The sequence below is a fragment of the Mus caroli genome, chromosome 15 (assembly GCF_900094665.2).
Source record: "Mus caroli chromosome 15, CAROLI_EIJ_v1.1, whole genome shotgun sequence".
NCBI lineage: Eukaryota > Metazoa > Chordata > Mammalia > Rodentia > Muridae > Mus > Mus caroli.
In genome coordinates this window covers 85,181,950-85,209,300 of record NC_034584.1, presented here as the reverse complement: position 1 = coordinate 85,209,300, position 27,351 = coordinate 85,181,950, and the positions used below count along the sequence as shown (strand labels likewise).

At 41.5% G+C, this 27,351-nt stretch overlaps 1 protein-coding gene across 1 annotated transcript in view; it reads left to right on the top strand.

Annotated features, from left to right (window-relative positions):
• The window catches only part of Slc2a13 (solute carrier family 2 member 13), a 305,969-nt gene that overhangs the window by 222,400 nt on the left and 56,218 nt on the right, over window positions 1-27,351 (top strand). The window contains exon 6 of the mRNA XM_021183777.2: window positions 5,053-5,173. Within this exon, the coding sequence (XP_021039436.1) occupies window positions 5,053-5,173 (121 nt within the window). The remainder of the gene's footprint in view (window positions 1-5,052; window positions 5,174-27,351) is intronic.

The following is a 27,351-nucleotide window of genomic DNA, read 5'->3' as shown; positions in this document are numbered from 1 at the left end:
AAAAAAAAAAAAAAAATTGAAATGGGCCTAAATTCTAGGGCAAAACCTGATTGGTCAAGGGTGCGTTCATATGCTAGCAAACAAAGAAAACCACAAATGTCTTTTGTATTCCAAGTTGGCCCTTTCACCTGTTGTTTCTCTGTAAAGGGCTCTGTCAAGGGATCCACCTCTAGCATTGCCTTTACACGGTTAGGTCAGGTTTTGCTTTTGTTTTGTTTTTCAAATGTCTCTTTTTGATACTGACACAGGGTCTCCCACTGACACAGGGCCTCCCACTGAACATGGAGATCACAGATTGACTAGAGTAACTGGCAGGAAACACCAGAGATACTGCTTTCTCCACTACTCCAGCCTTAGGATTTTAGACATAAGCTGTCACCTGAGCTTTTACTTGGGCACTGGCAATTGAACTCAGGTCCCCAGGCTTGCACAGAAAGCACTTAATACCATCTCTTAGTGTTGACATGAGCCTGAAGGCTCAGCAAATCCAGTCTCAAACCCAGCCTTACTTGTAAATGTGTTTCTAAGCCTGCTCCCCCAATGGTAATCTATCATTTCAAACTAATGAGTCATTCTAACTCATTGATTGACTATGCCTATATATTCACACAGACACACACACACACACCCCAGTAACACAGTCATGATTTTGGGTTGGACTGGATTCTACATATCTGTAATCCTAGCATTTGATAGGCAAAGATAGGAGAATCATAAATGTAAGGCCTGCCTTGGCCACAAAGTGAGATCAAGGCCTGTGCACACTATATATCAAGGCCCTGTCTCAAAATAATAATAAGATAATTAATTTTAATAGTGTTATAATATACTATAAAATAATACTATGTAATAGTGAATTAGTGTTAATGAATTCGTGCATATATATCAAATTTTATAGGCTCTAGAGCAATAGACTTTATAGAACTGATACGTATTATAAAGGGACTATTTTAGTTTGGTTTCTGTTGTAAGGCTGGAAACCCCAGCAGTGGCTCCCTCATACTGGAGAAGCTGAGAACTTCTCAGTCCAGGAGGATGAATGACTCAGCTCTCTCAATCCAACACTGAAGGCTTAAAAGATGACTGTACAGCCCCTGATTTTCAGCCAGCAGTTGAAGACCAGAGAAGCTGCAGCAGCAACATCAGCACAGTAGATGCCCTCACCAGCAAGGAGATAAGACCGGGAGACCAAAACGGCAGTCTTCTTTTCTTAGACCCTTTATGTCTGCACCATCCCTCCCTCAGCAAACCTACCTAAGAACACCTTGACAGGCCTGCCCGGAGCTGTGTCTCTTTGTGATCCCAGATCCAATCAAGTTGAAAACAATTAACTCATCACAAATAACTTGGATAGCTCTTATAAAAATGTCTTTAAAATTACTGAAGATATGTAATCCTAGATAAAAATTCTAATGCAAAAAAATACGTACTCTCTATTTTAAATAAAAAACATTTTGTAGTTTTCAGATTTTTTTAGTATTTTACTGTCTTGTTTGAGATAATTGAATTTTTTTTGCAAATTTTATAATAATTTATTCTTTCAATGAATAGTGGAAGGGTGCTATCTAAAGAGAGGTATTGGTGCTAAGTCTTAGGAAAATATAAACACTATTTTTTCACCATATATTTTTCAGTGAAATATTCATGAAAATGTCTCTGATAGGCTATATCCCTCAGTATGGACAAGGCTACGTATTTGAATGTGTGGGTCCTTCGACCCTGTCTCAGCCTCTCACAATAAGCTCTTCAGTACCTGCATCTTCCCCTGGAAGAACTCAGGCACATTTATGAGAGCTGGGGACTGGAAAAGAAAAATTACTTCTACTGAGCATTTACTCATGAACCAAACTCTATACCAATTAATTTATGTAACTTACTACATCAGATGTTTCTCAAAATAATATTTATCCAACATATCTTACTTTCTATATAGAGAATATCTTTATTAGGAGAGTGTCACCAAAATTCCAAAATCTACCAGTGGACTTTGTTAAGAGAAATGTTTAAAAAGACAAAACCAGGGTTCCAGACCTTAGCACAACTGACTCCATGACAGAAATACCAATCAGGCTGTAAAACTCAGCCTGTAGACAGTATCACCTGCCAAAACTAAAATGAAGACCTATTCCACCCAAATCCATAGTTCTGAGATGGTATCAGAATGTACGAACCTTGCTTTAGGCTTCTGCGGCTCCAAAGCTGGCTAATTGTTCTTGATAACTGAAGTAGATCAGCCCAGACATGGTTTTTGTAATTAAAAGTTTACTCTGAGAAATGCTCAGGGCTACACTGGAATTCTGAATACCCAGTGTAGTCTCTGGCCAGCTAATAAAGACTTTCTATTGGCTTATACCAATGTCTGAGCAGTCCTGTCTGAATACCCCACAATAGTTCTCTTTAAAAAGTAAGGAACATAGCAAGGCCTTCAGTCCTAAGACTTCATGTATGAGCTTCAAAGGAATCAATGAGTTGACAAAGGTTATAGTATAATACTGTCACTTATCAGTAAGTTCCAACAACGTGGGTGAGTCAGGTAGTTTTCATGATATAACAGAATAAAGCACACTAAAGGGTTCTTCAAGGTAATTTTGAACTAATCCCGTAAACAGAATTATTTAAGAAGCTATGCTCCCTGTGATGTTTATTATGACCCAATGGCTTTCATCCTTGCCTGGGTAGCACAGTCTCCTATGGAGCTCTGGCACCCAGACCCCATCTTCTGAAAGTATGACTCTGAGGTCAGGACACAGCCCAGAATTTCCTCCAACTGAAAGCCGAGATCTACAGATGTTCCTCATTCCTCATGCAATTAAATGGCTTTTAAAGATTTACTTCCTTCAAAATTGGATTAAGATAAAAATCAATGTGGCTTCCAGTGCGGCTGGCCCAAAACCTTTAGCCTTTGGAGTTCTGAGTAGCCCAGATGATGTAGGAGCTCCAGCCATTGGGGTTCGGGGTGTCCCAGATGACGTATGCACTCTAGTTGTTGAGGGGTCACTGTGTCCACTATGATTCAGTCCCTGAATATTTCATGTTGGAAGACTTTTAGAAGCAGATGCATCAGGCACAATGTTGGCTTTCCAGATTCCCCCACTGGGAATAATTACATTGGGCATTGAGATTTGAGAGGCTGGATCAAAAATAGCCAATGTTGCAAAAGCCATTAGTCCTAGGCAGTCTCTCCAGAGATATGTGTGTATTTGAAATATTATTTTAAATGTTAACCTATTTGAAACTGTGTTGGGCCTACTGTCCTATAGCTAAGATAATATGAGTATATGAAAATTTCTAATAGTATATGATAAATTTTTATGGACATTGGTCCTTTAGCAACTTTAAAAAGGGAGGTGGCATCTTTATTTCTCATCTTTAAGTATCAAAGTTTCCTGATGGAACTCTTTAATTCACAGCAATGAGCTATGAAAGTAACTGGGGAAGACAGTCCTGTACTTATGTTCTTCAACTGACAAATTAATAGGAGAAGTCATGTTGTATTTTGCTTTGTTTTAGAAGACTTTTTAAATACAAAACTATCTCTTTTGTGTCTCAGTTCAGAGTCTGATAGCCTTATGAGGAACATAAAGTCTCAGATTTTACGAGTTGCTTTGTAACAACTGAGGTCCAGTTTGACAGTAGACCTGTGGTCATCCTTAATCCTACCCTGACCCCCAGTACACACACACTTGACCTTCTCTATGTTGTTTGAAAGTCTGTTTCTCTGCCCAGTCTAACAATTGCGTAGTTATTCACATTTTTATACGTTGTATAGCACTACAGAAGATCTTTTAAGTAAGTAGTAGCTTGTAAAAATCTAAAAATTCCATGTGTGTTTTCACTAAGACCCATTTAAAGAAGATAAAATAAATGTGGAGATGGCCATGTGCTCTGCCGAGAGCGAGAGCTGGGCAAACCTGAGGCCATGTAAGCCCAGCCACTACTGTCCTGGCACATGCTTGCCCAAGGCTCCTCATTTGCTTACTCCTTTAATGATATTTTTGGTTGTATCATAGATCGCTTGCTTGTCATTTCAGTAAACCCTGTAGTAGCACATACTTTCCATCCCTAAGCTCCTTCCTGTAAACATACTGTCCTAGGGTGGTTGCTCAGCTAACACAGAGTCCTGTCTATCCTCACAATTCTTTGCCTGGAACAGAAATTGAAAGCTTGGTGTGTGTGTGCATGTGCTTGTGCGTGTGCAAGTGTATTCACACACATGTGTATGCACACATTTAGATATGACCAGCACCTTATGCTGGGCAGGGGCTGTACCACTGAACTGCATCCCTAGCACATGGCTTTGTGAGACCCGGTCTTTCTTTATAGCACAGGGTGACATAGATTCACGATCCTCTTGCCTCTGCCTTCCAAGCACTAGAATTGCAGGAACATCCTATGAGATCTAGTGACCTTTGGTCTTTCCAGTGTTAGAATGATGGTGGACCCTGTTTCTTAAAGTGAAGATTAAATGTCCAGTCCCAGGTACTCACAGGAAAGGTGAATGAGCATGTGTGGCATATGCTTTGTGGAAAGCTGCTCCTGTCTTAATAAGCAGTGTCTTTCCCCTGCTTTAGAAGTGATCAGTCTGGTACCTTTCTTGATAATTCAAGTCTCACCTGACCAGATGCCATTGGGAGAATGTCGTGACTCTCACAGGAACATTTGCCACGCATCCCTCTCCTATTGTGCTTCTATTGTGTTAGTTACTTGATAATGAGGGTTCTTTTCACTGATGGATTTTTTATTTTTGAAATATATAATCAAACTTAGACTTTTTTTTAGTCTTCTCTTCTTATAGTTTCATTCTTAGAAAATCACGACCGATTTACTCTGGCTAACTATTGGATCTGCTTTGAGTTCTGCTTCCTTTGAGTTTCACCATGGGTGTGTGCAAGTGAGTTCTTCTGACCATTATTAGCTTAGAATTTTTTTTAATCAAGGGAAGATAAATCAAGGAGTCTCATTCAGAGCTTCAATGTCAAATCAAGTCTATGTTGAAATAATACTGTCAATGTTCTTCAGTGAAAAGCGTATTTGTTGTTGTTTTATTTTTAGGTACCACAGTAGCACTGATTATTCTTGCCCTGGGATTTCTGCTCTCGGCACAGGTCTCACCACGGGTCACTTTTAGACCAACGGCTCCTTCGGATCAAAATACCACCTGCACGGGATACAGGTGAGAATTTATGAGGTTCCCTCTTCTTCATCCAATAATGGTCATTTTATTTGATTTTAGCATTTCTAAAATTCAAGCGAATAGAAGATTCCTAAATTTGCAGGCTTGGGCCTGAAGGGATTGTGATGGGAAATACCATCTGTATGAAAACCATAATCTTCAAAGACAGAATACAAAACAAAAAAACCAAACTGAAGATAAATGAGGTGTATAACACATTGGTGATGTTCCCCTAAAAACTAAGATTGGGGATAAATACTTCATCAGTAATGTAGCAAGCTTAGTTTAGCTAACTAGCTGGTAGCATCTATGTTTTAGGCAAAGTGAATAACTTCTGTCAGCTATTGGTCTTGGCCTACTGCAAGTGTTCACCAGACACACATTCTTTACTGAAATTCCTGGCCAGAAGCCCTTTCTTCAAATGGAGCAGGAAGCTCCCCCCAGCGTGGTTGCTCTCCCAGGGGCTCAGGAGGAGGAAGTGAAGGTGAAAGAAAACAAAACATCTCTGTGTCCAAGTTTTCCTTAGCTCTCATTAGGTCTAATGGTGTGAACACTGTGTGAAAATGAGTGAGCTGAAAGATGACCTGAAGGTGAGTTAGTGAAAGAGTGATTGGACCGCTTTGAGAATTCACACCTGTCCTAAGAAATGTTTCCGTCAAACACTGGCTCTTTGATTATTTATAGCATAGCCTTCATATACATGTAGGAGCATCTAAAGATTTTTGGATATAGCTATTCCCTACGGCATACAGTTATAGAATCTCAAAGTACCCATGAACTCTGGTTTTGTCTTACACATTCTTGATGCATTTGAAAGTATCTATGAAATCTCTATAGGGTGAGGACCTTGGAGGTTGTAGTAAAGATGAAGAAACGTGTAGAAAATGCCTAAAACAGTGTTATACCTTCTGATATAATTAATAAAACCATAACAGAAGCGAAGATTAGAATGGTAGGGCTCAGAGAACACTAGCTTTGTGGGTGGGGTGTGTGAACTGAGCCCTGGAAAGACAAGAAGAGTGAGCCCATTAAGAATACAGTAGGCTCGATGACCATGCAAGTAGCCAGGAACTGTAATGGCTTGCTTTGTGTGTCAACTTGACACATGCTTGAGTTATCACAGAGAAAGGAGCCTCTATTGAGGAAATGCCTCCATGAGATTCAGCTGTAAGGCATTTTCTCAATTAGTGATCAAGGACCCATTATGGGTGGTGCCATCCCTTGGCTGGTAGTTTTGAGTTCTGTAAGAAAGCAATATGCATGCCGGGCTTGGTGGCACACACCTTTAATCCCAGTGCTTGGGAGGCAGAGGCAGGCAAATTTCTGAGTTCGAGGCCAGCCTGGTCTACAGAGTGAGTTCCAGGACAGCCAGGGCTACACAGAGAAACCTTGTTCTCAAAAAAAAAAAACAAAAAAAAAACAAAAAAAAAAAAAAACAAAACAACAACTGCTTGTGGACGTTGTACATCGTGGTGCGCACTAGGCTCCGCACCACGATGTACAACGTCCACAAGCAGGAAACAGGAGTCTGCCGGGCGTGGTGGCGCACGCCTTTAATCCCAGCACTTGGGAGGCAGAGGCAGGCNGATTTCTGAGTTCGAGGCCAGCCTGGNCTACAGAGTGAGTTCCAGGACAGCCAGGNCTACACAGANAAACCCTGTCTCGAAAAACCAAAANAAAAAAAAAAAAAAAAGAAACAGGAGTCTACATACACCATATCCTCTTCCCAGAGCGCTCTAGCTGTCTGTTTATTCTTTAGGCCTCTCCTGCTGTCTTTCCATGTGGAGCCCCATTAACACAGCACCACTTGCTGACATTGTTTCTTCATTGTACCTTCAGGTTCTGTGTTCTTGCCTTAGACCAGGAAAGCAATGTATCAGTGAAAACAACCTAGAGACTTGGATAATTTTACTAAACCCCTGACAGCTGGCACATTACCTGGTCAGCACATTCCTTACTATACTTGATGCCCATGACAGTCAAAATTCACTGGCAGACGATACCTCCAGCCCACTACACTTTTCTCTTTACTGTTTCTCAGTTGGAAGCATGACCTAGACTCATCCCTGGAGGTGTTTCAAGCCTCAGGAGAGAGGGGCAGAGTGTACAAATATCCCCATTAGGCTTCCAAGTTTGTTTTTGTTTTTGTTTTTAAATGCTAACTTTCTTTTGCCCCTCCCCACTTCTCTAACACCACCAAGCCAAGAATACAAAGCTGTCTAGCACGCACGGCTCCTTGTGTCCAGTGATGACACTCTGTGCCTTCTTCTTTGAATGAAGCTCTCAGACATCTAAACTATAACTGGGATTTCACCTGCTCACCCACCCCCCACCCTGTGGCCGGGACACAGATCAGGAAAGCAGTATCCCTTTGTTCCCCATGGCTCCCGGCAGCCATGTCAAGTAATTCTACACTTACCTCTATACTTCCTTCTCCTGTTTAGCCATGTCTGCGAGTCTTACATCACTGGTGTAGCATTATGATACTGTCATATTCAATCATAATATTTAGGTAACATTGGAATGTGCAGAAATCCTACTCTCTGTTACTGTTTCTCATTTTTAGCACCATGGCAATAATGAGTTCATTATTGCTGCTCACGCGTAGCAACTGGACAGTGAATTTACGACTACACCGAGTCATACATCACCCTTTGAGTCCTCCGTGACTTTTTAAATTTGGATGGCTTGAAGTTTGCCAAGAAAAACTTGCATTGCTCTCATAGCATTAAGATTCTATAGTCAGGAAGCTCTTTCTGGAGCCAGACTTGGTGGTATGAATCTATAATCTGTGTACTGAGAAGGAGGATGCAAGAGGGTCAGGAATTTAAGACCATTGCCAGTCTTGGCTCTATAATATTCTCATTAAGAACAAGTGGTTCTTGGAAAGTCAGGAACGTTAAAGGGAGGAACCCGAAAATAAGTGTGCAAAGAGGAAGGGCAGTGTATTCCCAGAAGCATCTATCATGTCTTCTATGCAGACCCTAAAGACGAGTGAGGAAGCTGAGCATGATGACATTCCAGCACTCAAGAGACAGAGGCAGGATTTGATGCCTGTACCATCTATGTAGTGAGTTCCAGGCTATTCAAGGCTTCACAGTGAGTCCCTGTCTCAAGAAAAAAAGAAAATGTGTGTTCTTCAAGGAACCTGGTCTTGGTGAACATATGAAAAAACACACAGAAATGGATTAGATAACTGATACAAACATGCCTACTCCACATAAGCCATGAGAGTCTGTGGAATACAAGGGGACGCAGTTAGGTTTGCATATTTAAGATATTACTATAGCTGGAGAATGGAGTTAGTGAGAAAAGAACAAAGGGATGAAGGGACATGGGTATCCTAGGCAAGAAGAAATATAATCTTGGTGACAGTTGAGACAGATTTGGGGTATAGCATGAAAGGTAATGACAAGACTGAATGGTTGATTGGGTGACAAGAGAGAACAAACTCTACAAATGACCATGGGGCTTAGCATCTGGCATCAGTAATGTCACTGTAGACGGATGTATTAGTTTGCTTTTCTGTTGCTGTTCTAGATTACATAACCAGAACAATCCAAAGAAGAAAGGGTCTGTTGAGCTTATAGTTCCACATCACAGTTCATTAGGGGAAGTTAGCATTGGAACCTGTACAGGAACCTGGAGGCAGGAACTGGAGAAGAGACCATGGTGGAACACTACATGCTAGCTTTCTACTCAGCTCACTCAGCCTGATTTTTGTATACAATCTAAGACCATCAACCCAGGGTTGGCATCACACACAGTAGACTGCACACTCTCATATCGATCATGAATCAAGAAAATGCCCCCACAGTCTTGCCTACAGTCAATGTGGTAGAGACATTTTCTCAGTTAAGGGTCTCCCATCCCAGATGACTGTAGCTTGTATCACATTGACAAGAAAACTGACCGGAGCATCCACCTCTTAGGAACCAGATTTAGATTCCTAAATCTGAGAGTCTTTCCATTCTCCAGCTCTAGACAGGGCAGTAGCAGCCCAGCACTTAGCATTTTTTTGTTACTCCCATTCCTACTTTATTTATATCCTCATTTATTCCTTTTGAACTCAAAATATTCATGTGAAAACTTTTCTCAACTTATCCAATTAGTTCCAAAGTACAACAAGAAGGTAAAAAAAAAGAAACAGGAATTATGTATCTCATAACCCAGATGCCTTATTCACTGTTCTAGTAACGTGAAGAGACACCATGATCAAGGCAACTTGGATTAAAGTTTCGGAGGATCAGTCCCTGGTCCCTGCAGTGGGAAGCAGGCAGACATAGAACTGGAGCAGGGGCTGAGAGCTTTATATCCTGATCCATAGACAGCAGGCTGAGAGAGGAGCCCTGGGCCCTGGTAGACACACTCACACTCACATTCTTATTCTAGAAGTTTGGTTATCTCGGGGAACCATTAAAACCAACTTAGAGTTCTGTTAACATTTAAATAACACCCCACCCTGTCATTTGTGAACAAAGGGTATAAACTCTGCAGAAATGTCTGTGATGAGAACACAACTTTGCAGGAAATGTCACAAAATAATAATACTAAATAAAAGCCCTAACAACCTTTAAAACCATTTTCTAAGTTTAAACAAAATGATAATTCTCTTGTAAGTCATGTTGACCGAATGATAAAACAACTACCTATCAACAGGCCGGTGTCTGGCTGTTAAGTATTGCTCATCCTACCCCAGTAGATTATGTAAATGCCCTCTTGTATTCTCTTTCTCTGGCATGCAGGAAATGACTGCTGCTTTGATCCAAACTTGTTTAAAAAACAAAACAAAACAAAACAAAACAAAACAAAACAAAACAAAAATAAAAAAAAAAACAATCTTAGTAACCCACTTAAAATGATTCTTCAGCAAAACTAGCTTTGACCACTATGTCTTGAGCAGGCTTGATGTTTGAATAAATAAGATTTTATGGGGAGAGGCAAACAATGCTAACTAAAGGACAAGTAAATATCAGTAAATAACTTAGAAAATTAATTAAAATGTAACATATTCTATGTACATTTAGGGTTAGTTCTTATTTTTTAAAAGATTTATTTATTATGTATATATCATTCTGCCTGCAGAATATAGTATGTATATCCTATGCCTGCGGGCCAGAAGAGGACACCAGATCCCTTTACAGATGGCTGCGAGCCACCATGTGGTTGCTGGGAACTAAACTCAGGACCTCTGGAAGAGCAGTCAGTGCTCTTATCCTCTGAGCCATCTCTCCAGCCCAGTTTTCATTTTTCATTTAAAAAAAATATTTTTTTGAGAGCTGCAGTGGGTCATGGGTACTACAGAGCGAAGCCTTGCCTTTACTGGAGCAAATGCAGAACTCATGGTGAAGGCTGATGGTGAGCCTGGCCTGGCCCAGTGCCTGCCTCCCCGAGCCATCCCAGCATACCTCCTACGAGGCATTACTGCTGCTCACCTCTTTGTAGAGCAGTGTTTCCATATGCATAAAAAAATTCTACAGGCTCACAAAGGAAACCAGTACATTAAGATCTGTTGCCAAGCGTATATGCCACGCATGTGAGGGATCAAACCCGACTCATACATGCTAGACAAGTGCCTTGCTACTGAGATAGCCTGCCTTCCTGCCTTCCTGCCTTCCTCCCTACCTCCCTCCTTCCCTTCCTTCCCTTCCTTCCTTTTTTCCTAATTTTATTTCAAGGTGAATTCTTGCTAAGATGTCTAGGTTGGCCTCAAACTAGGAGTTACCTAAGCCTCACAACCAGCTTAAAATCTTCCTTTGAATGAACTTGCTATATAGAACAGCATTCACGCCTCGTTTATGACAGGAAAAGCCAGAGGTAGCTGCAGATCCAGCATCACAGCTCTAACATCTTAGTGAACGTCAGTGGTATGCAGAGATTTTTATATTTGCTGTAATGGGACATGATGATATTAGATTACTGTGGCTGATGGTAGTTTATTACCTACATTCATAATGGAAGGAAATGCTTCATTTTAATAAAAGATTAATGAAATAGAGGTTTGGTTTTTTTTTAATCAGGTTTATGGACCCCATGTGAAATATATAGCTCACAGCAATGAGCTCTCAATCTAATCCTTCCAAGGTGAACAGGGGTTTCTTCAACTGACAGAGCAGAGCAGGCCCAAGAGTATGAGAGTGATCTGGGCAAAGGCAGGAGATCTATTCTCCCCAGGAAATTCGACCGGATTAGACTTTAATGTTGCTAGGGAACAAGGTGCCAGTCTGCTGATGAGGCCAGAAGAAAATGAATGGCCCTGGGTACCAAATCAAGTCATGGGTAGGAAGGAGGAAGGCATTCAACAGTATCAGTCAGGGATTGTCATTAATACCTTAAGGCTTTGTAGAGGGGCTTCTGCCTGACTGTGTGTGTGTGTGTGTGTGTGTGTGTTGGGAGTGTGTGTGTGTGTGTGTGTGTGTGTGTGTGTGTGTGTGTGTGTGTGTTGGGAGCAGTCCAGTAGCCTCAGAGAGACAAAACAAATCAAGTCTGTTTGTGTTTGTGAGTGAGGACAGTGTACATTCGGACATGTTCAGGGCGGGATGTTTATCTGTTAAGTTCAGGGGAAGAGATCTGGCTAGTTCCATGAGGGTTACATGTCCTAGTGGCTGATCAAGGAAGATGGATGGGCCAAAATTGTAATCATGCTTTGATTTGAAAATAACATTAATGTCTGTGAATTAAGTCCTTTACTTCTGCAAGAATCATTCCATGTTCCTTATAGATATTTTTTTTAAATTACTCTCACACATTCTTCGGAGGAAAATATTATATTATTTGATTGTGTAAGAGGAAGACAAAGGCTAGGAGAGAATTTATGAGACTTAGTGAGATGTCATAGCTCCTTTGTTCTGTCCTCTGCCCTCCTTTGACCAAACTAATGGCCTTCCTCTGATTCTCTGACAGGCTACTCAATCCCTGAGACCCATAGAAGGATGCTTGCATAGGTCACTAATGAAGCAACAGGAATATCCATCTAGAAACCTATCTAGAAACACTAGGGCATTATCAAGACTCTCCCTTGAAAATGGAGTGCTAAATGATGAAGCTTATTAAACCAGAAACACCCTAATGATCCAGCTACAGAATGTACGACTTAATTGAACTGATATTAAAAGTCTCAGGATCTTCAGTAGCAATGTTCATTTTGTAACGGAGATGAGGTTCTGAGCTCATGCCCAGATTAATAAACTGATTCCAATCACTTCCAGTGCTTTGCTGTCTTATCCGTGTTGAATTTGAAACAGCTGCCTTTATTTTCCCAGATTTTTTCTTCCTGCCTTTTAAAAGAATATGTATGTGTGTGAGTATTTTGCCTGCATGTGTTTATATGTAACATGTGTACCTGTGATGTCCATGGAGGCCGAACGAGGACATCCCTAGGAACTGGAGCCATGGATGCTTTCAAATACATGGTAGGAGCTGAACCTGAGTCTTGTGCAAGAGCAGCAAGTGGTTCTAGACACAGAGCTTTCTTTCCCCAGCCCCATCTTTTGTTTTTTAATCAAAGAAGTGCTAAAAGTTTGGGGACACAAACACAAATCCAGTCACAGAGCTGGCAGTATACCTCAGCCATTGCTGCCTTTCTCAGACACCACCACACAGCACCTATTATGAATCCCTGCACTGGGTCAGCTCAGATCTCACCACCCAGCATCTTTTATGGATCTCAACATTGGATCAGCCTTCCTCAAGAAGGTTAGAGGTCTTCATTGCCTAGAAAGATGTCTACTATAGACCTGACTTGACCCAGGGAGTGTGTCAGACACTATGGAGTTGATTTTAACTCAGACACTCTTTGCAGCTGTAGGCAAGACACTCTGGCCCTCAATCATCACTGATACTGTCCACCATGGCTCTGTCTTCCGTGCCTTCTTTGAAGCCCATGAGCCTCCTTATTCTCCTTCCCAGTATGCCAATGAAGATCTCCAAAATATCGCGACAATCAAACTTAAGCAGACTTTACATAGGAATTCTAATTATTTCATGTTTTCACTGTGCAGAGATAATGTGGGTTTTGGTCAGATTTACAGTAGAGTATAGTTACAAACTTTGTGGTGATAAGAAAAATTTGACTAGAGGTTTCCAGAACGGTACCAGAGATCAGTACATTTTGTCTCTCTGTATTCTTGCTTTTTTACCGATGTCTGATGAAGATACTGCTGTTCAAACTAGTTGCTTTGTAAACCATTACTTGCAAGTTTTATAATTTAGTAACCAATTTTAGTCCCTTACCTTACCTAAGTCTATTATTCCTCTTGGGAAGCAGATTCAGTAATATTTTCTAACATTCTATAGTTCTGGCTTAGTATAAAATAAAAGGCACATTAGAATATTCTCACATTAGAATATTAGAATTTTCCGAGATAACCTGTTACCTATAACCACAGGTTACCTGTATTTTGATATAGTGGTAAAACTATTGCTATTTATATATTTTTGTTATTGCTCATGGCATGCATATGTATATGTGTACGTATGTGTATATGTTTGTATATGTGTATGTGTATATGTATGTATGTGTATGAGTATGTGTGTGTATGTATGGGTATATGTGTATGTGTGTATATGTATGTGTGTGTTTGAATACATATGTGTATGTGTCTATATGTATGTATGTGTATATGTATTTAAGTATGTATGGGTATATGTATGTGTGTATTGTGTGAATACATGTGTGTATGTATATGTATATGTGTGTATGAGTACATGTGTGTATATATGTATATGTGTGTATATGTATGTGCATATGTATATGTATGAGTATGTGCGTGTATGTATGTGTGTATGTGTATGTGTGTATATGTATGTGTGTGTGTTTGAATACATATGTGTATGTGTGTATATGTATGTATGTGTATATGTATTTAAGTATGTATGGGTATAAGTATGTGTGTATTGTGTAAATGCTTGTGTGTATGTATATGTGTATGTATGAGTATGTGTGTGTATATATGTATATGTGTGTATATGCATATGTATATGTATGTGTGTGAATACATATGTGTATGTATGTATATGTGTATTGTGTATGTGTTTGAGTATGTATGTGCATATATATGTGGGGGGGTGAATGGGGTGTATATGTGAATATATATCCCAGGCTGCCCTTGATCTTATTCCCCTTGTGCTCAGCTTCCTAAGTGCTGATGGGATCACAGGCAGCTGCTACCATGCTTATTCCTGACTCAGGAAGGATGCTTTGGAGGAGGCGAGTCTCATTCTCAATCTGTGTGCTTGGATGGTGCTGAAGGGCGCTCCCGTGCTCACAAGCCATACTGGATGCACTCTGTAGTCAGCTGCCAACACGAATCGACCCTTCACTCTCCTGTGTCCTTGGCAGTGTTTTCCTGAGCCTCTCTGTCTGCTAGGCAGACAGTCACGGTGAGAACTGCCATTCAGCATTGGCGATCGCTTCATTTCTGTGCTGAAGAAATCATGGTGACCATTAGTGCCAACCTGAAGGTAGATTCATAAAATCTTTAAACCTTTTACAAAGGGCACTGTTCATTTAAATTTGTCAGTATTGCAGAACCGTTAGTAGTGCCTGACTCAGAATCAGAATTTGACTTTAAATTCTCACTTTCCTTTTGTCTGATTTTACTTAAGACTCTTCTGAATTTTTATAAAATAAATTCCTTAGTCTTTTTACTTTCTGACAGACTCTTATGTGCACAGGGTGGCACCAGACTCTCTAGAACCATTAGCCTCAGTTTCCCAAGTACTGAAATTATAAGTGTGTGCCACTATGCCCAGCCCATGCTGATAGCTCACAGAAATTGGAACTTGGGCTGCTTCTTAGAGGGAAGTATTTTCTAGTTTTCTCATCTTAAAATGAAAAAAAATATGTATTTTTAACTAATTTATGTCTGTATGAACATTTTACTTTATGCAGTATAAATATTTAGCCCTTCACATTTTTTTTTATTTTTATCATTTTAAGGCTAATACAGTATTATGGAATTAATTTTACAAGTTTAATGAGCTTTTGAAGTTGAAACCAATTATTTACCTCTCCAAGTGACACATCTATGGAAATGTGTGTCATCTCTGTTGATACACACTGATAAATTTTGTATTGTACCATGGTGGGAAAATACCCAAATAAATGATCATGTGTCTTAGTCAGTGTTCTACTCCTGTGAAGAGACATCATGACCACAGCAAACCTTATATAAAGAAAGCAGTTAATTGGGACTGGCTTGAAGTAGCTGAGAGTTCTACATCTGGAGTCACAGGCAGCAGAGACACTGGGACTGGCTTGGGCTTTTGAAACTCCAGTGCCTACCCTTTGTCCGACAAGACCATAACTGCTCCAACCAGGTCATAATCCCTCTCAAGTAGTGCCACTCACTAATGACCAAGCATTCAAATATGGGAGCCGACAGGGGGGCCTTTCTTATTAAACCACCACATTCCACTCCCTCACCCCCATAAGGCTTGTAGTCATGTCATAATGCAAAATTCATTTAGTCCAACTTCAAAAGTCCCCATAGTCTATCACAGTCTCAACAATGTTTAAAAGTCCAAAGTCTTCTGAGACTAAAGGCAAATTCATAACCATAACCTCTGTAAAATATAAATAAAAAGAAGACCACACACTTCCAACATCCAATGGCACAGAGGATGCATTCCAAAAGTCATGGAAGGGAGCCTAGTGAGGAAATACTGGGCCAAAGCAAGACCAAAACACAGCTGGGCAAACTCTGTGTCTCCATGTTTGATATCACAGTGTTCTTCAGAACTCCAACTCCTTTCAGCTTTGTTGACTGCAACACACTTCCTCTCTCTTGGGCTGGTTCCACACCCTGTTCACAGCTCTCCTTGGCAAAAGACTCTGAAATCTTGGAATCTCCAAGGCAATCCAGGGTTCACCTTCACAGCTTCACAGAAGTGGTCTCTCTGGGCCTCCATGCAGGGACACTCCTGAAGCACTCCTGGTGTTAGCAGCTCTCCTGAGAAGTGGAGAAAGATTCCACAACCCCTTTCTAGTATCCTTGATTCCAAAGCAACTATGTGGCTGAAGTTGCCAAGTGCTGCTGGTTGCTAGGGCTAGAACATGGCCCCCTTGTTCAATCATATTTTCACCAGATTTCTGTTGTTGATGGTTTCCTCCACTGCTTGGGCTTTTATTCAATTTCTTTTCACAAGTTTGGAAGTATAGCCAAGTGGGCTCCTGTTCTGAAGACACTACTCTCTTTCATTCTTTTAGCATCAGACTTTTCTTTACATTTTCTGTGTCGCTGAGCACTGTACACCACAGCTCCGTTATACTTCCCGTTGCTCCTTTTCTCCTTAAATTGTACATTTTATATTTTTTCCTTGCTCAGCTTGTTCCGTTCCATTATAGGTCTGCCTAAGAGTGACCACAAACAACCACCCAACAGACTCAATACTAGGCTGTCTCGAAATCTCCTCTGCCAAGGACATTGATTGAAAATTCTTCAACTTAGCCTCAAGCAGTTTCTTAAAAAAAAATAAGACAAAACACAGCTATGTTCTCAACCTAAATTTCACAAGAACAAGTCTTGAGGCCACTTACTCATATTCTGCTCTGAAACCTCTTGATCCAGGCCATCCTAATCTACAGCACCGCAGTCTTCCACACCCCTACTAGGATGGCCCATTAAGCTCTACTTAACACATTTGACTGCCTTTGTCATCCAACATCCCGAAAGTCCAGATTCTGCCAACAAGTAACATGGTCAGGCCTGTCAAAGCAATATTCACCTCCCCAGTACCAATTTCTGTCTTAGTCAAATGTTCTATTACTGTGAAAATACACAGTGACCACAACAAATCTTATAAAAGAAAGCATTTAATTGGGACTGGCTTACAGTTTCATCAGTTTAGTCTATTGTCATGGCAGGGAGCATGGAGGCACTCAGGCAGAATTAGATAAGAGTTCTACATCTAAATTGGCAGACAGCTGCAAGAGACACTGAGACAAGCTCAGACTTTGAAACCCCAAAGCCTACTCCCACTGAAATACTTTCTCCAACAAGGACACGTTGTGATGGTTTGTATATGCTCTGCCCAGGGAATGTCACTATTAGAAGGCATGGCCCTGTTGGAGCAGGTGTGTCACTGTGGGTATGGGCTATAAGACCCTCATCCTAACTGCCTGGAAGCGAGTGTTCTGCTAACAGCCTTCAGATGAAGATGTAGAACTCTCAGTATCTCCTGCCTGGACAATGTCGTGCTGCCACCTTGATGATAATGGACTGAACTTCTAAACCTGTAAGCCAGCCCCAACTAAATGTTGTCTTTATAAGAGTTCCCTAGGTCATGGTGTCTGTTCACAGCAGTGAAACCCTAAGACACACATCTACTCCAACAAGGTCCTATCTCCTGATACCTCTCAAGTAGCCCTACTCCCTAATGACCAAACATTTAAATATATACGCCGATGGAAGCCATTTTTATTCATCTGCCACAGCATGCATGAATACTGTTAACATGTATCATTCATTGGACTATTTTCCTTGATATTACATTAATGTGTTTGCCTGGCTATGTTTTATTATAATCCATCAGGATTCTAAGCGTTATGAATTAATATTCCTCTCTGTTATATTTGAAATACTAGTAGGAACAAAACTGGGCCTCCCTGCGTGTAAACATACAGTGCCATGGCTCAGTTCAACCACAGATGGAGCCCAAGAGGCCTTTGCATTGTACCTTGCAAAAGACGGTAGTTTCATTTCTCTCCAGAAATTGAGTTATTTTGCTGAATACCTACATTACTGGAACAAAAAAACAATGTAGAATAAACCAGGATTTTAAAAGGCCATTACTCTAATTATATAGTAATTACTTACTGAGTTATCTGTTGAGTCTTCATTGGACATTCTGGAAGCTTCTCAAAGCTGAGTACTGAGTTGACTGGAGTTAGCCAGAACAAAGCAGAGAGGGGCAGAAATGAGAGGGAGATTGAGGACAATTGCCATTACATAGTTTTTGTTTGTTTTAAGATTGGGAATGTTGTTGTTTTGTTGTTGTTGCTGCTGCTGAGACAGAGACTCACTCTATAGCCCAGGCTTACCTAGAATTTGTCATCTCCAGCATCAGGCTTCAGGGCACAGAGATTAAAAGTATGTGGTACAGCTCCGGCTTTGCATTGGTTTACAAGGAAAATATGGAAAGAAGCAGGAACCCAAAGTTCTTACTTGGCAGAATTGAAGTAATATATGCAAATAGCCAGCACTAGTTAAGCAATACGCACTATTAACAGAAACAGACCTGGTGGGGGAGCGCTTTCAAAGCATTCGAGAGGTCTTGGGGGATGCCAGTACTACAAAAGCACAAAACAAAGCTGCCAACATTTAAAAAAAAAACTTTCAAGAGACTATATTATAAAAACAAAAGCATGAGTGCTTTGAAATTCCTCAGAGATGGAGTCAGGGTAACAACTCAGCCTTCTGACAGAACCCTAGAATCTACGAGCTTTGGAAAGGATAAATTATTGGAAGCTCAAACCTGAACAGATTCCAGAAAAGACTAAGACGTTTACCGTGGAATGGAAATGAAGTGAACATAAACCCTTAGTTTCGGAGAGGCAGAGGTGAACTTGGGGCATCCTGCCTGAGATAGCCTGGAGTAAGAGGGATGATGGAAGAGGGGCAGAATAACAGCCCATCTGCTCTGTAAGGAAGTCTCTCCATTTACTCACCAGGCACAGGCACTGGGCAGAGAGACAGCCAGGACCACTGGGAAGGCAGAGTCCAAAGCCAGGATCAGGCACCATCAGTGAGCCTGCACTGCACAGTTAAGAGCAGTGTCTGGTGCTGAGACTGCTATTCTGTGTGGTGAACAGACAGGCTCTTGGATAACTTTCCAACAATAATGGAACTCAAGAACTCCTGATTTTTATAGGACATTTATGGTTGGTTCTGCTTAAAACAAGAAGGGCAAGTAAGATACCCCAACAGGGCTTAACATACTTTCACGGTATAGTTTATAGTCATTAGACTCCAAAAAAAAAAAAAAAAATGCAGGNGGCAAGAAATGGATCTCTAAAATACTTAACCTTCAGCTTTGCAAAAGTCATGAAGAATTCTTCATTTGCCACTTCCTCTGCCTTTACAACCAGCCAAACAGTTGCTGCATCCTTTGGTTTCAAAATGGGAGATGAGAAATAACCAGTTGGTTCATGCTTGTGTTCATAAAACTTCTGGTTCCTGTTCAGAGTAGAGTTAACATTGAGCCAGATACTCCACCAAACGCTTTTATCAATTCTCCCTTTACCAAGGCAGATACTCGTATCTGTCCCTTTTGCCAAGGACTCTGACCAAGGCCCAAAGAGGTTTGGTGGTTTTAGAAGACCACTTACCTTACCCCTGCATAGACCTAAGCCCTAAGTGACAAGGCTGTACCCGCCTCTGTTCAGAACACAGTCCTTTTAGTCACTGCCCACTGTATAAATTCAGTCTGATGTGCCTCTGCCAGCAGAAGTGCCAGACAGCCTTTGAGAAAGAGAAGATAATTAAATATTATATAGTTAGATATTTTTAAAGCCTATATGAGTTTGTTTTCACTTGTCCAGTGAACCTGAGATTCTCTTTCTGAAAGGCATTGTCAGAAGCCATAGTCCACTTTGGACTTAAGTTTTTTTTTGTGAGTTGTGTTGAAATTGTTTGTTTGCATTTGGTTGAGAAAATCGTGTTTCCCAGTGGATGAATGGAAATTTTAACTGATTTAGTAAAGGAGATTCAGTGAGGTAGTGGCCTCCATTTAGTGATGTTGGATATGAAAGAACTGGAGTTTGTTAAATGCTTCATCTGCTGGAACTAGGGAGAATTAGCAAAACCCACCCAGCCACCGTCAGTGTACTCAGAGACTTGATCAAGAAGTCTCTCCATTTATTAGGCTCTGTTCTATCCCCTGGTACATGATACCGATAGTAACCACGTACAGTGTTACGCCAGCTCTGTGTGTGTGTGTGAGAGAGAGAGACAGAGACAGAGACAGAGAGAGACAGAGAGAGACAGAGAGAGACAGAGAGAGAAAACTAGAGTCACTCATCACCAGGTTTATTTTTAAAATTTTATTTGCATATCAAACCCATATGAGATTCTCATAGCTTTCAAAGGAATTTGGGAGTAGCTAGCATTGCAGAATGTAATCAGAAATGGCCAAAAAAAAGTATTTTAAGCATTAGTAAGATTCCTAGTATCAGTTCTGAATGGGAGCCTTCCTGGCCCCGTTTACAATATCGTGACCACTGTAACGGTCACTCTGCCCAGAGCTCCTGTACTAAGCAGGTCCTAATGCTCATCAATACAGCGGGGAGATGATTCATTTATATTTGATATGTAAACAGAGGAATCGGATCTTTTATAAAATAGACGTTCTGAATTGCTTTTTTTTGTAACATCATACAGTTTTGTAAACTTAGAAAAAGGAAAAGATAAGTCTGTGTGTCTATAGTGTTTGCAGGCGCCTCTGCAGTCTCCGATGGGGAATGACCACTATAAACGAGCATCTATGAACAAAATAATATTCAGTGCTGATAGTGATTTCCGTGGATGGGGACAGAGACTGACCAGGTCCAGCTCAAGGATAACGTGTCTACCTACAGTACTAACTACTAATATGGAAATTTTAGCTATTTCTATTTTAATCTGGGGGGGTGATGGTTATTTTTGTTTTATTTTTTTAATTTTATTTTTTTTACATTATGCTAAATGTATCTATTGTGCAGAGGGGTAGGGGGCCCACTGTGGTTCAACATGGCCTCCTTTATAAAGCTTTCAGACACCGCCTGAGATGCCTGACTCCTGGACACACTTATTCAGAGTGACTGCCACTCTGACTGACAGCCAGGCTCAGTAAATACCTGAAGAGGAAGAACATACTTCCGTCACTGAGAGCAGACATACAGTGTTTCTTGCTCTGCTACCGCCCACAGACCTAAACTATCAAGTTCCTGCTGAGGCTGGGCAGTGGCCCTAGGGATGACAGTGGGGTTTGCATTGTTAACATATAGCTGTGGTGCTTTGGCCCAATTCCTAGTAACTGATTTCTAATGTTTCTTTCTAGTGCATTTTTATTTCAAGACAATACAATGCCCTCACTCTAACAGGGATGGAAGAAAAAAAAATGGTCTGTCTGTAAACAGAATGAGTGATTGATTGACGTAACTAAACATAAAACCTCAGGTGGCCATGTGAGGGGGCGGTTATATCACATGTGTGCCTGCAGGTCAATAAATGTGTAAATACTGATAAGGAGAGTTTTTTTGGTCATGATAAATTTGGAAGTAGTATCATATTTGGACATAAAGTTGAAGTCGTCACATGTAGATACAATTTAATCAATGTACAGTATGCTATCTTCAATGCAAAAAAATCAGGACGTGGCCTCTGCTGTTGCTGGTGCACTTTATTCTTTATGTACAGGGCAGAGAAGAAAGGTAGAAGGATTATTCAAGGGGCTAACGTGTCAGACAAAGCCAAGCAAGTCAATGACTCTTTGTGGATTGGGAGAGAATTCAGAGGGTGAGGTTTACTGGGAGTGAGTCTGTTGTGCTTCCTCCATAGAGAGCTTATTACATAAAGAGACTGCCCTAAGAACATTTCCTCACACAAGCCTCCCACTAGCTTTGTGAGAAAGGCTGTGCAGAGAACTCCAGGCTATACTCAGCAACGCCAGACAGCTCAAACACAGCAAGGCTAGAGTTCGAATTTTTATGAGCTGTTTGGATAAGGCTAGGCAATGTGAAACTAATGAACTAAAGGTAAAACGGGACCGAAAACAGAGATATATCCTCCCCACATACAACACCAGACTCACTTTAAGATGCCATGTCTGGCCTCCCTGTGCCCATCAGAATTGCATTAGCTTCTTCCTACAGATAGGGGCGCCTAAGCCAAGAGCTTAGGGCCTGGCACCAAGTCTCTAATGGAGGTTCTCTGATTCAAAATCACATTTCAAAGTGATCATCTAAGTGGGGATAGACTGGGGGCTGGGGAAGTGACTCAAGAGCCTGGAAGGTGTTTTGCAGGCTTCCTGCAGTCCCCTGAGAAGAAGCAGTAGGCAGACTGACTAGATGAATCGGGTCAACCCAAGCAGAGCAAGGACGTTTGGTGTTTACCCTATGGGCAGGGAACACTGTGATCAGTTTTAATTAGAACAGGAGCCTCATCAGGTGACAACAGAGGCAGAGAGGAATGTGTCCCTATAAAGGTAGCAGTTTGTGGCCCAGTCATAGGAAGATATATATTGGACAGTGTGAGGGCAGGAGAGAATAGCACACAGCAACACAAGTCTGCAAACAGGGAACCCGTGTCTAGGAACGCAGTCATTGAGAGCATTTTAAGAAATACAATATTTTTTTAGATTTGGGGGAAATTGTATAACATGAAAAGGTAAGATCAGGGGAGAAACAAACTCCAAGTTAACTGATGGGGGATGCCAGCCATCTCCTGAGGGCAATGTAGTGGAATTTGGTGGTTTGCTTTATGAAATTAATATCTGTGTGCCCTAGCTTTGTTTTTTTTCCTAGTGAGTTCCTTTTTATACAGTTGGGATCGACGTCTCCTGGCAGCCATACTGTAGGAAGGAAATAAGACTGGTGTTCTAGAATTTAAAATTGGCCCTGCAGAGGGCCCACAGAAGGTACAGGCCCCTTCTGGTTTTTCTAAATTATTGTCTATATCATCTGCTCCAGGCCATTGGGATTTAAGGAAAGAGGCCTTAAAGTAGGGGCGATGTGGAGGAATGGCGAAGGGAGAGAGGATTTACTGTACTGTAGAGCCCAAGGTCATGGTCAGGGCTGAGATTGTACCCACTCCTCCAAAGGATCCTAATACCTGCATCCCAGCAGCCACTTTTCTGGGCTGATATCTTGTTAGGGAGGCAGGTTTAAGACTGGGTGCTACTCATGCTGCCTCCCAATGGTTTAATGAGAGACATTGAAGAAACTGGGCCATTTTCTACAGAGTCAAATTCATCGACTTCCGAGTAGAAAGGAAGAATATTCTAAATTAGCCTGTGTCACTGTCTGAAAGATTTTCTCAGGGGGGTGGGGAGGGTTATTGAGCTACACTCTGCCAACACCGTCTTACAGAATGGCAGCAGGCTGCCTTTTATTTCCCCCAGATGCTAGATGCGAAACTGGGGCCTTCATTTCTCTCTTCTGTAGCTGGAAACATTCGGATATTTTAGAACCAGGTTTGTTCTAAATATATGGATCCGTGTTTGACCCCCAGCCCCCATTTCTAAAAAGAAACCTTAGAGATCTTTAAGGTAAATCTCCTCCCTCCAGCTCCCAAGAGGAGCACGTTCGCTTCTCAGAATCATCACACGGCTGCCTGGTTTTCAGTCTTACTTGTTTCTCTGAGTTCTGCCCCCAGCTCCCCACAGTTGTGCATGGTCTCTGTCTGCAATCCGTTCCCATCGTTTACCATAGTCTCAGGTGTTGCATAGTCTCCCCTAGACCAAGACTGTCAGTTTCCATCACATTATATAACCACCCACGTAGCTAATAGGACCACTGCCTTCTAATATGATATATTAAGGCTATCATTTAAAGCAAGGCTCTCTCTGTCTCTTCTGTCCATGTCTCTCTCTTTCTGTGTGTGTGTTGTGTTCTGCTGTGCGGACTTTAAGGAAATTAGCAGTGTAGATTTTCTTCCTGAAAGTGAATTATAAAGATTATGAACCCACTCCTACATGTTTTACTGTTCATCACCTGTTTAGAACAGCTTTTGCCTTTGGTGAGCTAAAAAGAAGTTATGGCTTGTTCTTTCACAATTAGTTAGTTACCTTTTGTTTGTTTGTTTGTTTGTTTGTTTGTTTGTTTAGTGCCTGACCCAGTCATTCCCCTTCAGCCACCCACATCCCAAAATTATTTTCCAGGATAAATTATTAGCCAGAGTAGGCTAAAAGTCTACCATAGTGCCTGAGTTACAAAGCCTGCCGTGCACGCAGGCAGGCCAGCCTGTACTGGGCCAGATGCTGATGCACAAGTCACAGAGGCTGTGAGCAGGGCCTGAGCCCTTGAGACTTCACAGTTGTAAACAGGTTGGTAAAAGCGTCACACACAGACAACTGTCAGAGCAGGGCAAAGAACTGGTTTCCCACGATTTTCTACCAATAGGAAGGAACTGCGACTCCTGTCATTCAGCGACTGCTTTTTACAAAGCATAGTCCTTTTATAAATTGCTTGTTAATTCATTTTCTTTGAAACATATACAATTTCTTGGGCTGGTGAGATGGCACATTGGGTAAAAGTGCTCTTTAAGCAAAGGTGACGACAGCCTGCGTTAATCACTGAGCGCATGCAGAAGAAAACTAATTCCCAAGAGCTGTCCTTTAATCCCCCACATCCCTTTATATATTCACATGCACACACATAACCATCATCAGCATCATCATTATTTTATTAAATAAAGAAAAGGGAAACTAAGATTTCTTAGTTTCTGATTATAGACTTTGCCCTTGAAACCAGCCCTGGAGCAGATACTTATGTGACACTGTACTGTAAGAATCTGTGAGGACACAGTGAAAGCACCAAACTGGACCACTCCCTCGTTTACTCGGGGAGATTCAGACTGCAGAGGCTAACTCTTGGGGTATGCAGTGGCAGGAGGGAGCCTATGAGCTGGAACCCTTGGAGCAGAGGGGAGGAGTTTGCTGCCCAGTTCAGCATGGAGACTTGGATCGGGTGTTGAGGTCTGTTTGCATTCATAGGGAACTCGATGCCTTCTGCCACAGGTGCCTGATATAGTAGGAGACAGAAGGGAGGTAATGACTGTTCCTGACAAACAGAAACCCACTTCACAGGGCTTCTGAGGAATATGGAGTATAAGTTCTCCTCTAACTGTTAGCAATCATTCGGCTTACACACTCCAGTCAGGCTGGGCACAGACTGTCATCTGTGATGCTGTCCACAACACTACCATCTTAGGGACTATTTTGGACCTGACAGGATCCTGATCCCACATTGTAAGGAGTCCGGATTTTAGAGTTAAATTATGCATTTGTCTTAGATTATGCATGAGTCATTTGAGGTCACGTGCTTTTGGTATACAACATATAAAGTTTCGAAATTAGAGCTTCCCCTACTCACAGCTTTTGAGGGGCAAGCAGGTTCAACATCTGCCTTTCACACATGAAAACCAACCTGTGCTTGGCAAATTCCTACAAACATTCATCATATGTCCCAACAATAGGGTTTTTTTTTTTCAATTTCCAACTTGTTTATTTCTTTCTATTCTTTCTATACATTTTTATTAGATATTTTCTTTATTTACATTTCAAATGTTATCCCCTTCCCTAGTTTCCCCTCTGAAAATCCCCTGACCCCTTCCTCCTCCCCCTGCTCACCAACCCACCCACTCCTGCTTCCTGGCCCTGGCATTCCCCTACACTGGGGCATAGAGCCTTCACAGGACCAAGGGCCTCTCCTCCCATTGGTGACCAACTAGGTCATCAATGATAGATTTTTATGTGAAGGATACCTTTAGTGAAGAATGGGTCCTTCTAGCTATGCTTTCTGCTAATAACACTTGTTAAAGCCGCAGTCTTGAGATATGTTCTTAGTAAAAGTTCGTTTAAGGTGATCTCCATGGTATGTCAAGTCTACTGTTAACTTCAGAAGTGGGTGTTAGGCATGTTGTGGTATTTTGAATGATTTTTTTCCATAAAATGGCATATGTGGCTGGATAGCAAAGAAATCCTTTCATTGAGAAGACCCCGGGGATCCACATGAAGTATCAGGAAGGAAGCTTCCACATTATTATTTTTTTTAAATACAGGAAACAAGTGAGCCTGCACATAAACTGTAGGCTGTGTTCTGAGAGAAGAATACAGCCATTTTGACAGTGTAAGTCTTGGCGATAGCCAGCAGGAGGAAATGCAAAGCTCTCGTCCTCAGACACGGGGAGCTCCTTCCCCTAGAGGAAGAAGAAGTAAGGACAGATCTGGCTTTCCTCCTGTCAGAGCGTAAGGCTGATGAAGTCCGCACTTAATACCCTTCAGTTTTCCCTGTGAAGTAAGATGTCTTGGAGAGAAGGCCATCTCCTTCCCTTACCGGTCTCCAAGGTAAACAACACCATCAAAAACTAGACCCTCAGTCAGCTCTTACAGATCTCCCCGGTGTCCTATGTCTAGGGCATTTCAAAAAGTCTCATTCAAACAGAGGGGGACATTGACAGCAGGATGCTAACATGAAAATGAGTCTAACCCTTAAACCACGCAGGTGTGTCGACGTTTAGTTGAATGAGCCACGGGGCCATTTCAGCGTGGAGGGTTGGGAAATGCCCTCCTTCACGTCGTGAGTCTGTGCGTCTCTCTGACATTTTTCTCTGATGGCCCGTTTCTCCTCTGATACTCCGTAGGACAATTACTGAGGCAGAATGAGAATTACTAACTTTGTACTGATTGGTCTTTTAAGAACTAAATAACCCATTCTCTGTAATGTCCTTTGCTGTGTCTGGTAAATGACTTAGTTTAAACATTGCCCCTGAACTCATTTTCAGCTCTTGAACCCTCTCCTACCTTTTGGGTGGGAGGTCGGCTCTTTCCTTTGTTATGGCTATCGTACATCTGTTTCTCATCCGCGCCTTCGCTCTGCTGCAAATCAGGACCGTTTACTTACTAACCTGTAATATGGCCAGTGCTGTATGAACCTCAAGTATACATGAAGAGCTGTAGAACTGCACATTACATGGTAGGGTGACTGCCAGAAAACTTATTCCACACCGGTGCTGCTAGGCTTAGGTTGGGAGACTCTGCCCATTTCAAACTTAGCTGCTTGTTCAATAATGATGTTCATTAAATGAGTAGCGATTAATCGAATGTTTCTCTGTTATCCGGCCATGAGTGTAATTAGCACAGATCAGCATTTCTTCCTACACCCATTACTTTGCAGCTAAGATTAGTGCACAGTTGGAACTCAGTATGTTAATGTTAAAGGTCTACCAAGAATTTAGCAATGATTGGATTTGAATTATTTATGTTTTTGTTAAAAGTTTTACTTCAAACATTCTCTTTCATTATTCAAGATGTATATTAATATTATATAATATGGTATATAATACATATACATATATGTGGGAGAGAACCTTTCCAATTTTTTTTTGGGGGGGGGGATTTCGAGACAGGGTTTCTCTGTATAGCCCTGGCTGTCCTGGAACTCACTTTGTAGACCAGGCTGGCCTCGAACTCAGAAATCC